Source organism: Corella eumyota, chromosome 5 (assembly GCF_963082875.1).
Source record: "Corella eumyota chromosome 5, kaCorEumy4.1, whole genome shotgun sequence".
Lineage (NCBI taxonomy): Eukaryota > Metazoa > Chordata > Ascidiacea > Phlebobranchia > Corellidae > Corella > Corella eumyota.
Genome location: NC_137494.1, coordinates 6,140,933 through 6,158,392, shown reverse-complemented (window position 1 = coordinate 6,158,392; position 17,460 = coordinate 6,140,933). Strand labels below are relative to the sequence as shown.

The 17,460-nt window shown below is 30.9% G+C and overlaps 1 protein-coding gene across 1 annotated transcript; it reads right to left on the bottom strand.

The window, feature by feature from the left end:
* Window positions 1–5,938: 5,938 nt before the first annotated feature.
* LOC145752102 (kinesin-like protein KIF14) lies at window positions 5,939–17,152 on the bottom strand. Its single transcript, XM_082568315.1, has 31 exons — window positions 16,696–17,152; window positions 16,161–16,284; window positions 15,941–16,004; window positions 15,675–15,799; window positions 15,366–15,489; window positions 15,171–15,264; window positions 14,698–14,814; window positions 14,370–14,422; window positions 14,025–14,163; window positions 13,653–13,769; window positions 13,374–13,501; window positions 12,934–13,106; window positions 11,649–11,857; window positions 11,377–11,489; window positions 11,062–11,230; window positions 10,832–10,971; window positions 10,504–10,651; window positions 10,203–10,328; window positions 9,948–10,038; window positions 9,684–9,810; window positions 9,445–9,621; window positions 9,221–9,370; window positions 8,985–9,106; window positions 8,478–8,659; window positions 7,973–8,113; window positions 7,808–7,912; window positions 7,648–7,728; window positions 6,985–7,150; window positions 6,739–6,907; window positions 6,570–6,650; window positions 5,939–6,487 (listed from the first exon to the last, which is right to left on the bottom strand). Exons 1-31 carry the CDS (start codon window positions 17,068–17,070, stop codon window positions 6,301–6,303), a joined length of 4,317 nt encoding a protein of 1,438 aa, XP_082424441.1. The 5' UTR covers window positions 17,071–17,152; the 3' UTR covers window positions 5,939–6,300.
* Window positions 17,153–17,460: the final 308 nt, after the last annotated feature.

The following is a 17,460-nucleotide window of genomic DNA, read 5'->3' as shown; positions in this document are numbered from 1 at the left end:
GGGTTTTAATGGTAGAAACAGCGTCTCTTCTTCAGGTTACCTGAACAACATGGAAAGCGGGAAACCTCATACAATAACAGAAGATGCAAAATGCAAAACGAAATTCCAAAATGATATCGATTTTCTGGTAGCCCAACTAACCCAGTGCACAGATGAACAAATATTAGATTTAAAAAACACCCTGGACGAGTCGCCATCGCCATTTTTGAAGGAAAATATCAAATCAATCAATCCATCTAGCCAAAATGTCTTACAAATAAAACACGACAGCCTAATGAACGATGACAAACCCAATTTGACAGCGACTGCCGCCTTTAGTCCCGATAAATCCAAAGAAGTACCAACGAAGAAAAATAAACAAACCAGCCCAAGTGACAAAGTTGAGTCAAAAGAAAATACATCGCGATTCGTTAATAAAAAGTTTACAGAATCTACAATAAAACAATTTGATGAAAAGGAATTGAAAGAATACAACGATTTTAGACAAGCTAACCGTGTACGAAACATGTATGTCTCTGCTGGCGTCCAAAGGACTAATGTTAAACATCAAAATAACATCACTTGCGAATTACTTGTCTCTTCTTCCAACGAACCGGACTATATCACGACGGAAGAGTCAATTGAAGATACAACACCAATTAGTGATATCAGTGATATTGTTGAGCCTAGCATTGATCAGGGCAGAAATGTGTCCATTCAAGATCAAACCGAGAAATTTCCTTTAATTAACGAGACAAATGCAAATGACACTTCACCTTTATGTTTGTGCACGAGTTCAACGAGTTCCGAATCTATTATTGAAGAAATTATCGAAAGCGCCAGTGATGGGTCAATGGAAAAACATGCCAAACTAAACTTGGAAACTGAAGAAAAAAATAATGTTGACACTGCCGAACCTCACATTAAACAAGTGGCAATCAGTGGCCCGTCAATTAAACCCAGCGTTACCCGTAACGAGAGCTTTCAGTTCCCTATTCCAAGTAAAGAGAAGAGGTCAACGGAGGAGACGCCATTTGTTTATGAATTTGCGTCCAGTAGTGAAGACGAAAATTCCTATTCAGATGTCGATAGTAAAACAACGTCAATATACAACGAAAGCGATGCAGAAAGGGAAATAAATTATGCTGCAGTCGCCCCATTAATTGCAGCACCGATTCACGATGATATGCAGATTGAAGATAAAACCCAAACTGTTAATGTTCAAACTGATGCAGTTTTCCAAAACTTAAGCACCAGCAGCTCAGATAACCTATCGTTTGACTGTGAAATTCATAACAATTCGGAGCAAAAAACACAACCAAAGGATGGCCTAAAGAGTTTAGATGAAAACAATAGCCAACCAATTACAAATAGTAATTTAAAAAGGCACAAACCCTTTCCCTTCATACCGCTAAATAAAGAGCGTTCTGTGATAAAGGTGTCATTTACGCTTGTTGACCAAATTCGTTACATTGAAAGCAATCCAATTTCGCAAAAAATGAAGGACGAAGCAAATAAAAGGGCCCTTGAATTGGACAAATATCCAAAAGATTTGTTGTCCCTCGAACAGAAAGAGCAAGGCGATGATTCTAAACCAGCAACATTAGAACATAGCCTCGAAATGGAAGCTACTAACAACAAAGTGGAAAAAAGAGACGGAATACATGATCAAATGCAACTTGATGAGGCTAAACTTGCGTCAACAGCTGATTCTTTAGTTTCCAAAGCAATAACGGAAACAACATTAAAAACAAATACTTCTTTGAGCGACTTGACCCCTTTAGTCGTATCGTCCGAACCAATCTCAAAAGATAATAATGAACCTAATCTAAGTTTGGAAACAGAGGAAAATAAATCTCAAATTAAAACAACAGCAAACCAGGCACAAGCAACCAGACTTCGAGCATCGACAATCCTAAACGACATCCCTGAATTGACGAAAGACCCGGTCGATTCAGACAGTGACGACGACAGCGAAATAACATGTCTGTTATTTCCAATGAAATTGAAATCAACGAAAGATTACAAACGATTCGAAAATCTGACAAGCGAAGAGGTATCTCAACTGCCAGATGACGAGGGTAGCCGATACCTTGATTACAAAAACATGAAAATTTTACAAAAAAAGGAAGAAAGAGAACAAAAACGAAAAGCTGAATATAAGGCAAAGTTGGCAATCGAGTCCCGGTTATATGCCCTCAAGTCTCTCGATATTTTGGCAGAAGTTGGTTGGCCAAACAGTAACCAACTATTCGACAGCGAAACGCCAAGTTCCGTCGAAACTCCGTCATTCAATGAACCACGTGACCAGGAAAAGTCGAGCAACAATAACGAAATAATAAAGAAAGAGCAAGTTAACAATATTGCGACCAAGCCTCAACTACTAACACCAAAGTTAAGTACTGGCAGCGAACATAAAAGCTCAAAACCAGCACCAATTAAAAAAATTACTGCCCCAAAAGAAGTGGTTGAACCAATTGCTCACAGCATTTTAGATTCAGCTTTGGAAACGATATTTCTACAACCACCCGATAAAGCAAAAATCAGCAAAATTGTGATACCAGCAAATGACGATAAAAACATGCACGAGGACCTAAATAATGAGTTGGAGAACAACGGGCCAGATGGTACACCCCCCTCTTCTGAGAAGGTTAATGGCGATAAGCCGACCGGTGCTGAATCGTGCCAAGATGATCTTTGTAAAGATGACAGCATGTTTAATAATTTTAGCCAAACAATCTCTAACGAAATTGGCGACCCGATTGCAATTGAAGAAGAGCTGCTTTTGCCATTGCCAAGAAACCCACCAAGACAAACCACTAATCCAATACAATTCACTGATTTGTTACCAACAGCGTTCGACTCAGCGATTGATAAAAGAAATGAATGGATGGCAATTGCTGCTGCCGCTATTTACAATGCCCTCGCAATTGGCAGACCAGAAGAAACAATGCAAGAAATATTAACGCCAACAAAACTAAACAACACAACCTTTTCTTCCCGTTCAAATAACATAGGGAGTGAAAGCAGCGCTAAAAAGAGTTCAAGTCCAAGAATAACACCTGATCTACCACAAGATGTCAAAAATTTTCATTCATCAAGCCAAGATTTTAAGCTTGATCAAGGCCACCGATTAGCTTCATCGCAAAAAAAAACTAACGACTCGAGATTGAAGGAAGAAAATTCGTCGAAGGAAAGTGTGAGCAGCGAACTTTCCGGATCTAGACAAGATTTTGCAACCGAGAGTGCCCAACAAGCCAAAACAACACCAGCCAAAAGTTTCATCTGTAATTTAAGCAGACAAGTAACCAAGTCAAATGAATGCAAAAAGAAGGGTCAACCACCTTTAAACCACCCCCAAACGTCCAACAATTCTGTGCCACGTAATGAAATGACCGAGAGTAATCATAGGTACGAAATGGAAATGAACGAGCTCAAGATCAGAGAATTTCAATGCAAGATCGAGATGGTTCAAAGCCAAAACAAAATGCATGAGATTGACCTAAAAAGAAAAGAGGTTCAAGCGAAATATGAGAAACAAAAGAGATCTGATGCAAAGGTCAGTGCGACGTGTCAATTTAAGGCAAATAACAAGTATTTAACCGTCTTTAAAAATAACTTAGAAAATTACGTTGTCTTGAAAAGTATGTTATATTGTCACATAAAGTTCTTAAGTAATGACGAAATTTTAACAATTTGAGCCAAAACATATAAATTAAACCTATTTTGTAGAGTTGTGGTTTCAACAAACAAGAAATCTCACAACAACACGATGAAGTAAACCTGAATAACCCATTGGACAAACGTTCTAATGGTACGTTATGAGTAGCCTATAAAACACTAAAAAAAATACAAGATTTGTAAAATTTACCACGTGAAGATAACACCAAAATGTTTTGTTTTCAGGCAAAGAAAAACGATCCAACTTAACACCTCGAGTAAAGAGAAGAAAAACAAGAGCCAGCAAATGCAGTTCCTGAAGAAAAGGGTTAAAATCGCGCTTTCGTTAGCAAGGAGAACGTAAACGTTCGGAAAAACAAAAGGACAACAAAATTCAACTTGAAACATCTTCAGTCTGCAAAATCGAGACAAAAGTGTTACTGGAAGTTCTATGGGGCTAAAGCGCAAGATTTAGTCCTCAGAACTTCCGGTACACTTATAGAAAAAAGAAAATTTAAATCAAACCAACAACAATTGTATCTTTCAAAACATTACAAGAATGTCTCTGGAACTTTTTAGTTTGAAGACTCTTCAGTACATTTAAAGAAGAACGGCAACCAATAGCATACAAACACCAACCAACATTTTCTAAAACATTTTGAAAACGGTGCTGTGAGTTCTAAGGCTGAAGCGCGAGATTCAGATCTTAGAACTTAAAAAAATCAAAACAAAAAATCAAAATTGAAATCAACCCAACAACATTCATAACTTTTCAAACTTTTAAGGATGTCACAGAGAGTTCTTAAAGTAAAGCGCGAGATTTAGTTTGAGGACTCTTCAGTACATTTAAAGAAGAAAGGCAACTTACATTATACAAACACCAACCAAAATTTTTTAAAACATTTTGAAAACGGTGCTGGGAGTTCTAAGGCTGAAGCGCGAGATTCAGATCTTAAAAATTCCGGTACCTCTAAAGAAAAACCCCAATTGACAACAGAGCAACACCATATATATAATCCAAAACCTTACAAGAGTGTCACTAGAAGTTCTTAAAGTAAAGCGCGAGATTTAGTTTAAAGACTCTCCAGTACATTCAAAAAAAAATCATCACTAACAACAGACCAACAACAACTATAACTTTGAAACATTTTGAAAATGCTATAGAGAGTTCTCAAAGTAAAGCGCGAGATTTAGTTTGAAGACTTTCCACTACATTTTAAGAAGAACAACAACTAACATCACACCAACAACCTCCAAAAATTTCTAAAACATTGCAAGAATATTATTGAAAGTTCGAAGGCTAGATTCAGACTACAGAAAAAAGGGCGAGATTCAGAACACAGAACTTTCAGTATATTAAAAAAAACAAGACTGCACACCAATGAAGAAGAAATGGTTAACATCAAACAAACACCAATTAGAATTTTGTACGTCCTACCAACAACGACTCCCGAAAACGTTTCTCCTTCAGAAAGACTCTTATGAAATACGAAAAACATTGCGCGATTTAGCGAAGCTGGCCAAAAAGACATTATTGTGTATTTTATCGCCCATATATAAAAATTGGATTTTTTAATAAAATCCTACCAAAAAATTGTGTGTTTATTTATAATATTTATGTAAAAACTTGACATCTTAAACTTATAATTAACATGGGCCTACGCTAATTATACATGAGGAACATGTAATTAAATTTAAGTCTTACAAACTGTAGTATAAGTTACTTACCAAGAATTTTATCCTCAAGACTTGAGTATGGTTATTTCTTTTAGCTAGATTCTCCATAGGCTGACACCTTGAGGTTTAACGTATTATAAACTTGATTTCTAGCTGTTTACCTTAACTTGAAATCCATTGTTTAGACCAGATTAACTAAGACACAAATAGCTTAATACATAAATGTCACAAACAACTATTTGGAATAACAAAATTGCTAATCAGTCGGTTGTAAGGTTTTTTTAACGTTGATGAATTATAATTTTTATACTGATACTGAATTAGTAGTAAGACACTTACTGACTTCACAAAGCACACTGCACAACCGGCCTTCATCTGCTTATAATGCCTGAAGAAACAACATGCTACAGCAATGGTTTGCGAAGCAACTTTCCAACTAAAAATAAAGAAGCCCACGGCCCTTCTAAAATTAAAATACTTTCCTGTCTACTCTATAAAAAAGCTTTTTTAAATATTAAATTATATTTTGTAAACTACACCAACAGTATTTAAACATTTTCGAAAATCAGTATAACGTAACTTTTGAATATGGGTATAAGGCAGTTTTGAATATTGTGTCAAAATTATGATTGAAATGTAACAAGACGTAAATAATTTTAGAAAGTAAATAATGCGCTGTTAAGCAAGCTTTAAAAAAATACTGCAGACAACTGAGTTAGCTGATATTAAATTAATTAAAAAAACTTTGTGTTTTGTAATCAACGTTATCAAAAATGAATAGGTTTGTGAAATTAAGATAATATTGGGTATATTCAGTAGAAGCATATTGTAGTACAGGAAAAAATGGCGCGGAAGAATAAATATTTTTATTTTTAATTGCTCTTAAATTCATCTTTTTTTAAAAAGTTAAATCACCAACAAAAATAAAGCTAAAAATTTACAAAAGAAACTTTACAGAAAATGTGCAAAAACTTGCCTCACAATTTACACGTTGGTTTTATCCAACTGTATCCACCTGCCCACTGTTTGTTTTATGACGTCAGGAGAAGGGGTATTGTGACGTAATAACGCGTATTCGTTTTGTGAGTTGTTGTGCAATAAGGGAGGACTGGTCGGTAAAATTCGTCGACCGTTAGTGCGTGGTGATTCCCCTGACTGGTTACCGTCGAAGCTGTTAAAAAAAATCGGGATTTCAAGAAAATTGAATTCAAGAACTTCAAGAACTGAATAGCCATGATTTTGAGACTACTCACCTTGAATATTTAGTTTTCTCCAGAAAATTTCGAATTAAAACTAAAACTTTTGAAGCTTCTGACGTCACATTTAGGCACAACCTTAATAATAATTCAAAATTTTGTTACAATTTTTATGAAATAATAAAAAATGAACAAAATAAAAATTTGAAGTAAATATTTATCTTACCTGTCTGTGGTAGAATTTAAAGCACTCTCATTGGCCGAGTTGTTGCCCCCACTAATATCATGCATGATTGCACTTAACCCCTCATTTTTGGAACAAAGACCAGCGATGCGCGAAGTGGGTCGAAGCAATCTCTCGGCCGATATTTGAAGGTCAGGGGTAAAAGGTAAATCTAAAAAATTAAAAAAAAAAATTGTAAATAAATTTTAAATAAAAAAAATAAACATGTAAAAAAAATTTAAAACTTACTCATATTTTTTTCCTTTAAGACTCCGACGTGAGATTTGAGTTGAGTAATTCCCTCGCCCAAACACTCTACTTCCCTGAGTAAGTTTTGAGAGCGAAGTAAATACTCAGAGTAGTAAGTCGAAATATCGCACTCACGTAACAACAAAGAACCCTCAAATAATTCATGCTAAAATATATTTATTAATTAATAAACAAATTTAAGTTAATTAAAGTAAAAGTTTAAACCTTTTTTTACCCTTTAAATAAAAGGGCTTACTAGCTTAAATTTATGATAACTTTTTTTAAATAGTTATAAAATTAACTGAATATAATATGCTTTTTTGTCATGCTAAAATTAATGTCTAACCCATGCCCTTGTTTGCTGTAAAAATAATATATATCTAAACTCAAGCAAAAAAAATAAATAAAAAAAATGATTTTTTTTTAAATTAATTTCATAACAAAACAACAACGAAAATCTTCATGCAAAAACTTGAACTAAAAATTCTGATTTTTTTAAAAAATCTGCCTTGCTTTAAATTGTTACCATTTCAGGGTCAATATTTCTGTTAAGTGTTTCCCTGACCATTTCTTTTCTATAACTTTCCTTCAAAGCAAACAAATAGTTGGAAACGCTGACTTTTTAAAATTTTGTATTTAGGAATTTCAATGATTTTAGCTTACCTGTAAATTAAGACAACTTTGGAATAATTTGTTCACAGAAGTTAGAAGTTTTGAGTTAAAGTTGTCTCCATCATTATAACCCTACAAATAAAAATATAAAAAGATGATTTAAAATACAGGCAACGAAGTGCAAAAAATGTAAAAATTGTCATTTGACTACCTGATGTTTTTGTAGAGTAGAAATTTTTTCGATATTTCCAGATAAAATTTTCTTTAAGTAAGTATCCCCTCCTTGTAGGAAAGCATGCTTCATTCTGTTACTTAACTAAAAAAATAAATTGTATTTAATTTGTCCAATGGTCTCCTTTATTTTACTATTTTTTACCTTGTGATGTTGATCTTCACTAAACAGTTTAACTTCGAGCTGGCCAGCTACTGCAAGAGCTCCACAATATTTCGATATATTTGGGATTAATGGATTTATTTCTGGTTCGTTTATCATAGCTTCTATGCCCTCACTACAGCCCTAAAAATTTCGAATATTCAAAAACTGAAACTTTGTCATTTTAAAAAACATTTAATTTTATTTTTTGTTTGACATTTATTCTTCCTTAATGTAAAAAGGCAAACCTTCTGGCCTTAATACAGAGCAACGAAATATAAGGATAACTTTAGCAGTAAGAGATAATAGTGAATAACAGCATGAAAGCATTGGAATTTGAACCCAAGACCTTTTGTCATAAACTCAAATGTTCTGACTACTACACGATGCCGGTGCAAGTCAAGATACCAGTAACACAATTTTTTTTTTAAGATTTGCCGGTAATGTTGACCTTCTTACATTAAAAATAAATTTAATAAAAAAAAAACCTTTAGTAATTTCTACATACCTGTAACAACCTGGCCACATTGCCTGTCAGTTTTCTTACAGATCTTTCAACCTGATTGGTCAATTTATTGGCCGAATTTGATTGACAGGTTGATTTAATTACAGAAAATAAAGTAACCAGTTGTTGAACTTGAAAAGTGATTTCTAGGCAGTGCTGTTGGTGTAATGTAGAATCAAGATAATCTAAAACCAAAAATATATACTAACAAACTATCATAAATAAAATACTTAAAATTCTGTGCTAATTAAAACCAAAGACAAAGCAATTCCAGACAACTCAACCTTATGACAACAAGGTTTTTTTGGCCATGGCTGAGCTGTCATTGGACTAAGTTTTTTAAGAGTTAAATTAACATTAAAATCATCTTTCTATAAAGTATGCAGGAGCACTTTAAGACTTTTGGGTAATAAAAATACCTAAGCTCAAAAGTTGGCTTATTATATATAATTAATTTAAATACCATTTGTAGATAAAAATTTTTGTAAAAAGATAGTACGTTGTATTTACCTGTACTGTTCTGATGTTTTGTTGATATCTCTTGTGTTTTGTTGAGAATATTTTGAAGAGAAAGCAGAAATTTGTCCATGTTAGTTTCCAATTCTGTTTCATCTAAGAGACTGGTTAAGTGGCTAAAAAAATAATAAATATTTTAAAAATTTTAATAAAGATGGTAAAAATAATTTACTTAACCATTAAACTCAAAGATTTTAAGAACAAATTTTTTAAAAAATTAAAAAACTTACTTTTTACAAAGCCCTGACACTGAGATGTTATTTCTACTTTTTCCTTGGGGTGAATAATTTTCTTTGTTTAACTCGTTTAAAGATCTTTGGAGAATCGGTGAAGCACGAGCTAAAACAATCGAAGATAAACGACGAGTCAAACGACGTCGACTAAAAATTTAAAAAAATTTTTTTTATTAAGTTGGATAAGAAAGTGTTTACCCTGATCTTGAAAAAGTATTTACCCAGATCCTGTGTTATTGCTCTTCTCCCCCTCCTTATAAATCTCCCTCCACTGATCCGAGGGATCATAAAGATCCTCGTCTCTTCCTCCCTGCAGGGCTTCCCTCAATTTTTCTAATTTCTCCTCAAATTTGGAAACTGTCCACAACGTCCAGATTTTAAGTTTGTGGTTACTAACCCTGTTCAAAAAAAAAAAATTTTAAAAATGATAAATTTTATCGAGAAAAAACAAATAACTTACTTGATTTGCACATCACTGTCGTCTTCGTATCTTGTGAAAGTAAACTGTTTGTTTAATGTTTTACTGATGTTGTTTGCTTCCTCCAAGTTTAAAGACAACTTCATTGCTTCTTCACTTAAGTTTGTTTCTGAGTTTGAGTAAAAATTTTTAAAAAACAAGTTTTTTAAGTAGGCAAATTAAGATATTATCGAAAATAGACATACCCCAAAAAACAAAATTTTGAAACGGTAACATTCAACAAAAATTAAGGCACTTAATATTTACTTTTAGAGGTTGCTCTTTTTTGCATTCTCTCCAACTGTTCTTCCAATTTTTTACTTTCAGCTTCTAATCCTTTTATTACCTCCGAGTTAAACTAAAAAAACAAAAAGGTTTATAACATATTTTCTAAGTTTTATGTTCGATTTTAACAAGTAATATAATTTTATAATTAAACAAGCACAAAGAATTTAAAACCTAGAATTTTTATATATAAAAAATTAAATAAAAATTTACAAAAAAAATTAAAAATATCCAAACCTTTTGATTGACGAAGATTTGAGCTTCCTTCTCCTCACACCTCCTGTTGACTCTCATCTCCTCTTCCAATAGCAGCTTCTCTTCGCGGATCACCTCTAATTCCTGCTTTGTGTTTGCTTCTTGTTTCTAAAAATTATTTTTTAACAAAACCCTCATTTTTTGTTTAGGTATTTATCCTTCCCCTTTTTCTTGGGTGAGTACCCCCTTTATTTTGGGTAAGTACCCCCAATGTAAACCCCACTTTGGTAAGTTTTATGAATACTTTTACGTTTTGATTATTGAAAAAAATATTTTTACTAACTAGTTGGGCTTGTAGGTTTCCAACAACAGCCTCGTATTCATTCTTTTGCGATGCAATTTGTAACTCAGCATCCCGCTTGGCTGCTTCGATTTCCCCCAACATCTCTTTCTTCACCCGGATCTGTGCTTCCTGGATTTCTTTCTGGATTCTGGAAAAAAAAAATTTTGTAACAAAAATAAATTAATATAAAAAAATTTAACTGGTTTATTTTTTTTTATACTAAAACAACAATTCGCTTTTTAAGCCAAAACAACATAAAAATTCGCTTTTTAAGCCAACACAACCCTTTGAGTCGAGTTTTTTAAATTAACTTAAACTTAATATTTACCTTGCATTTTGCCTTTCGATTAGTTCTTTTTTAGCAAACTCAAAATCCTTGTTATTCGAGTGTCTTCTACCTTTAACTTTTACCTCAATCGGATTATTTAATCGGAAAAAATGATCACCCCCAATTATCACCCTGTCACCCTAAAAAAAAACAAAAAAAATTAAAATAAATTTTTTTACAAAATTTTTCTTTTTAATTTTTAAAATTTACTTTAAAAAAAGGTCACTTACATGGTGCAAGGTCAAAGTAGAGGTCACAAGTTCACCATTGACGAAAGTTTTTGCTTCGCCGATCGGTTCCATTTGAACAACTTCATCACGATTAAGTATTTTGCAGTGAAGATCCATAACTAATGCTCCGTTTAGTTGAATTTCGCAGTCACTACTCTTATTCCCAACCCTGTACAAAACAATTTAAATTTTTTACTAATTTAAAAAAAAAAATTTTAAAACATTTAAATTAAAAAAAATTATTTTATTTAAGAAAACACGTATATGAAACAATAAAAAATTTAAATTTAATTAAATAATTTTAATTTGTTTAACCTTGTGAGACCCCGTTTAATTATATAAAGAAGTAGTTCTGATAATTGAGGGTCTTCGTTTAAATTAACGAGGTTTGGAAGTCGGTTGTCAACTTTAAATGAGACTCCTGCCCTCTGTAAATTAAAATTAAAAAAATGAAAATCCAAAATATTTTAAAATATTAAAAAACAATTATACATTTTACATTAGAAACTACCATACATATTTTTTAAATAATAAAATAAAAAAGACATAATGATATATATTTATTTTAAAAATTAATATTTTTTTACCTTTAGTTCGTTTATTTCTTCAGCTTTTCGTTTTTCGCTTTCCTCTAACTTTTCCTTCCAAACATTTTGTACCTCCTTCTTTTCATTCTCTGATGCACTTAACTGTTGTCTTAATATCGATACCTCTTTCAATGTTGTTTTATATTTGTCCGGGTCTATGTCAGAATGTTTCGAAGCCTCTTTTAATTTCGTGATCTCAGCTTTTAATTCTGTAAAAAAAAATTCGATTGAATTTATCATTTAAATTTTTTTTTATTTTAAAAATTTTATTTTTATTTTTCAATAACAAAGTATACTAAAAGCTCTTAAAAATGTAGAATACCAATTAAGCATAACCTTATATGCTATATACAAAGAAATAAATTTTTACATATTTTGTAATACTAACCAGAACAATAAATAACCATTTCCAAACACTTCATACCAGAAAAATTTAAATTATTATTAAATTCCATATTTTAAACCACTATCAACATTATCAACACTGTAACTTTAACAATTTTTCTTGACCTAAATTTACATCAATTTTTTTAGTTTTAACAACAGACTTAAAATCAATCTTCATAATACGATCTGTGAATTTATTAGACGTTTTGATAAGGGCGGATTTTTTTGTGAATTGAAGGGCGGTAGAATTTGTTTTGATAACATTTGAGTTGTGATAACACATATTTTCTGTGCTACATCACAATGAAAGTGTTTGCGGTATGTCATGTTATTCATAGAGCTCTATTGGGTAAATAAATCGACACACTTTATTTTAAAAGGTAAGATGACAAAAGACGTTTGATGTTTCAGTAAAAAATATTTTTATGTAAAAAATTGGATTTTGTTCGTGAATTTTTCGAGTATTTTTTTTAAACAACATTTTTTAAAAATTTATACAAATTAATGCAGTGTGGTCAATAACCTAGTCATTGGAGTTATTTACAAATCAATTTAAATTGTATTTAAGACTTGAGTCTGTCAGAACACATATTTAACTAAGAGTATATATATATATACTATTTTTACTAACATAATATAGTGATGGAAACAAATTAAAATTTTAGCAGTTCCTTGAAGACATTACACCTACAATAACCAACCAATTAACAACTGCTATTAGAATACCAATGAATTAAAAAAAACAACAATACATTGGTGACAATATGCCCAATAATTTTTTAAAACTGACAAAGGCAATTTAAGTGTGTTTGAGTAACAATGTTACCCTGTATTTAGGCCCTGAAGCCGCCTTTTCCACATTAATGATAAAAAAACAAAAAAATAACAATAAACTTACCTCTAATGAGCTTAGCATTGGGATCTTCGTTAACTTTGACCATATTAACAATAGATCTTGCTTGTTTGGCGTATCTTAAAGTACTCATAGTCTCCTCATAACTACAACTTGCAGGACTGATTGTGGCTATCATCGCTGTTCGAGAGTTGCCACCTAAACTCTCCTTTAAAATCCTGAAAACATAAAATATACTTAGTTAATGCAACGATTAACCCTGTGTATATTATTCAAAATTAAAAAAAAACATTTTGTTACAAGAAATTATATTTTACAGGTATTGTATGCTATGTAATTTTCCTCTTCATTATTTTTTTTAATAAAATTAATTAACATTGTTTAATTTTTTCTTTAAATTATATCCCTCAAAAATAGAAATAAAGTTTTAAAATTTTAATGAAATTTTTTTTTAAATTAAATATTAAGTTGCTTTTCAAACTAACCAAGTTAATGTGGAATCTCTATATGGAACAAAAACTTGTTTTCGTTTTCTCAAAGAGTTAGATCTTCCGGATAGGGATGAAATAACTTTACCCAGTGTTAACAATGACTGATTGATCTTAGCACCTTCCTAACAAACATAATACAAAAATATATAATTTTTAAACTAAAATTTGCAAGTTTTATAATAGACCTAATGTAATCAAAAAAAAAGTAATTAAATTACAAAAATTTTTTTGATAATTTATTTGAAAAAAATAATTTGCAAAAATGTTTTATACCTTAAAACGTTCTCCTGTAGTAATAGCTGTAGATGACCTTTCTGAGCCAGCAAGGTCGACCAAATTAATTTTACTCTTTTTCGCCGACTCATGTATTTCTCCATCTAAATCTTCTCTCTAAATTAATATATATATAAACAATATTTATTTTAATAAATTATTTTTAAAAATTATTTAAGAAAACACTTTACATAATACTTTTCTTTTTTAAAATAGCATTAGTAATAAAAATTCCTGAAAAAAAATTAAAAAAAAAACAACCCCAAAAAATTAATTAACAAACAACATATTCCATCAAAACAAAATTTATTAAATTACAAAAACTTATCAAGCCACATTTAGAACTACTACAAAATAAAAACCAATACTTACAGTGGTTTGAACTAATGTTATAGTAAACACAGAATGGGATCTCGAACTTTTTTCATTCATTCCAGTAGCTGCAGTTGCTCGTTGTCTGTTACCAACCTCCAACCATGATTTTATATCATCAAATGATAACACAGAAAACCTGAGATTTTAAAGTAATTGGTAGATTAAGTAAAGATTTAGGTGGGTAAGTATAAGGTGTATGGTTCGATTCCCGATGACACCATTTTTTTTGATAAAGATTGAATTAGTTTATTTCATGGCATCAGTTTATTAAAATCAAGTAATATTGCCATCGGCATTTAGTGATTAATTTTACTATTTTTAACAATGTTTAATTTCACTTACTTTGCCAGCCCTTCAACATAAGGACCTGTTTGAGCATGCTCTCGAACTTTTAACTAAACAAAAACAAAGCTTTTAAGAAAAAGTAAAATTAAGATTTCGAAATATTTGTTTCAAAATTTCTATGTAAAATTAAAATTATTTAAATATCAACACAAAGTATATATATATCACCTACTTGAAACAAAACGAAAAGACATTAAATTTAAAAAAGGGGTATAAAATTAAAATAAGAAAAGAGCTAATTAACTGGTATGTACGTATTTAAAATGAACCTTTATAAAATTATATTAAAAAGAAAGTAGTTACAGTATTTTAAAAACACAAGTACCACTTTTTTGTTAGCTCCACTTTCCTCTGTAGTGTTTAGTGTGTTGGTGGATGTCAACAAATCATAAATCTTCTCCTTGTAAATTTCAAAATAGCTAACTTCTATGTGGTGGCTTACCTGTAGACAGGTTCATTTGTTTAACGGTTAATATTTACAGATGAATACATTTTTACTTTTATAAAATATGGTCAGATTTAAAAAAATGGACAAAATATTATATATATATATATATAAAAATTTAAAATTTTGCAGGTGAAAGATTCGCTTTTGTAACAAAGCTTTTTTACAACCTTGCCACACCCATGTTTAGAGTTCTATTTAATTTTAAATTTAATAAACCATCAGACAATTGATTTATTGTTTGCAAAGACTAGATTTAAATTATAATTTTCTTTAAGGAATGACAAAAGGAAATTTCAAAAAGAGTATAGCTTCGAAATTGAAAGAAAAATAAAACTATTTATAATTCTTACATTTTTGTTACTTTTCTTTTTATCCTCGATGCAGGAAAATAACTCATCACAAAATCTTGGAACAATTCCAACATCATCTCCCAATCCAGTTATTCTGTTAAAATATAAAATAAACAAAAAAAGTTAAAAAAACAAATAAGATTTTTTTTTTGTAAAGTTTTACAAAACAGAGAATTTTATCCTTGTTGTTCTTACGTGTAAGATTTCCCGCTGCCGGTTTGACCATAAGCGAACAAACAGGTGTTGTAACCCTGTAATGATGAGTGGAGCAGGGGTCTTGCCAGCATCTCATACACTTTTTGTTGAGAGGCATAATCCCCTAAAAAAAATTTAATTTTGCTTTTAAACACTTAAATTTATAACTAGCCTGTTAATCAAGTTAAAATAATCAAAAAACTACATTTATTAAATATATAATCAAAATTTGTTTTCAAGGGCTAAATAATGTAAACAATTGAGACTGTTTTTATTTTTGTCAGTTTTATGTTACAAAGTTACACAAACCATTTTGTTTGTCAGCAGACCAGAATGAATGATCGTACACAAAATTGTGAACATTTGATCCATATTTGACTGTGGTTTCATTTCCATTCATTGACACTAATGATTCTGCCTTTAAATCCATTTCTCTATAATAAAATGTTAACATGGTTTTATTAGTATTGGACTTATGATAATAGAATAGACCTTAACAGCCGACTACATTTGAATAAAAAATTGTAAAATTTCTTAAGTCGAATTATACTTTTTAGTATTTATAAATAACTAACCTCTGGTTAAAAGGTCTAACTCGAACTGCAACCATAACACCAAAATCCTCACAGTTTCCTTCAACTTTAAAAAAAAATTGTAAGTAAGTTTAACAAAATGTAAAATAGTCCGGCGAAAAAAGTTTAAAACTATAAATTATAAGCTTTACCTTTGAAACCGGCAACAATGATTTTGTTACATAATATAAGACATTAAAAAAATAAATAAAAAAGCCTTTACCTTTTGATAGTTCTTTTTTTCCAACGTTAGATATATCCATGTTTTGTGCAAGATTTCTTCTTACTCCTGAATTCACATTTAATCTTTGTTGAGTAGATGATGTTTTAATTGGTGATGAACTTTTCTATAAATTTTAAAGTAATGTTGGTTATTTTCACAATAATATAAATTTTTTCACACTAGCATATAGGCCCTATATATTTTTTGGTGAAATTCTCAAATCTTAAAAATGATGCATAACTGCTGGTGTCTAGCTTAGTGGTTAAAACATTTGGCTTATTACATAATATCATGGATTTAATCCCCATTGTATCAGTGTCATGTAGCACCCCTGAGTAAGGCAATATAAATCTTGATATCAGTGAACTTTCTTTATAATATACCAAACTGCATAAAGCAATTCAAACCTGGGTAGAGGTAGCTCTTTTATATACAATTTTTCAAGTTTTTAAACCAACAACATAAAAAAAGAAATTTAACACTAAAAATAAAAAGATTTGTATGTGAGTAAAACAGAATTAAAATCTATAAAAACCTGAAAATTGTGCCCAATATTTTGCACCAACCCAGTTGGAATTTTCGCAATGGTCGGACTGTCAGTTCCACTTGGCTTTCTTGTGGCCGTTAAAATATTTTTATTCACATCCACACTTGATTTGTATTTATCGTGATACACTGAAGACTTAACAGGAGAATTTCTGACATTTTTCGATACCGAACTAATTTTTTTAGGTTTTAAATTATCCTCATTGTTGATTAGCGACCGTTTGTCAAAATTTAATTTTGTTAAATCTTGAGTTTTTTTCTTTGGTGAACAGGCTAGTCCGTCTGCCCTTCGACCTAAATATGATGCTGCGAATGATGTCCGCTTGCCTGGAGTTTTCTTTGCACTTGATTTGGAGTCTTCCATTTTCTGTTTTTTTGGTGTTTTTGCAGTTGAGTCATTGGTTGTATCTGATGCAGATCTTGGTTTACTTTTGAGCAAAGTTATTTTATTATTCACTTTAGCTTCATTTCTTCTTGATAAATTTTGTGACATTTTTTTATTTCAAACCTACATAAAAATAAATTATATTAATACAAATAAACATTTTACAGAACCGTTATTAATTTATAGGCAGCCATTAAGCCAAAACTAGGCACAATAAAAACGCTCGTTTGTCAATTTTTTACTGTCAGTCTGTCAATTTGTTGTTATCCAGTTATCAGACTGTCAAACTTGTCATTTTTGTCAGGTCTGAATTGTCTGTCACTGTTAAAAAAATTAAACACTTTGCATGATATTTAGTTTAACCTTTAA

Excerpts from the sequence above, each read along its gene's own strand:
- LOC145752102 (XM_082568315.1), bottom strand. The coding sequence starts at position 17,070 with ATGGAAGACTCCAAATCAAGTGCAAAGAAAACTCCAGGCAAGCGGACA. Across the intron at positions 9,622-9,683 it reads GACAGTGATGTGCAAATCAA|GGTTAGTAACCACAAACTTA; the intron begins GTAAGTTATTTG and ends TTTTTTGAACAG. Across the intron at positions 7,729-7,807 it reads CTACTCTACAAAAACATCAG|GGTTATAATGATGGAGACAA; the intron begins GTAGTCAAATGA and ends TTTTATTTGTAG.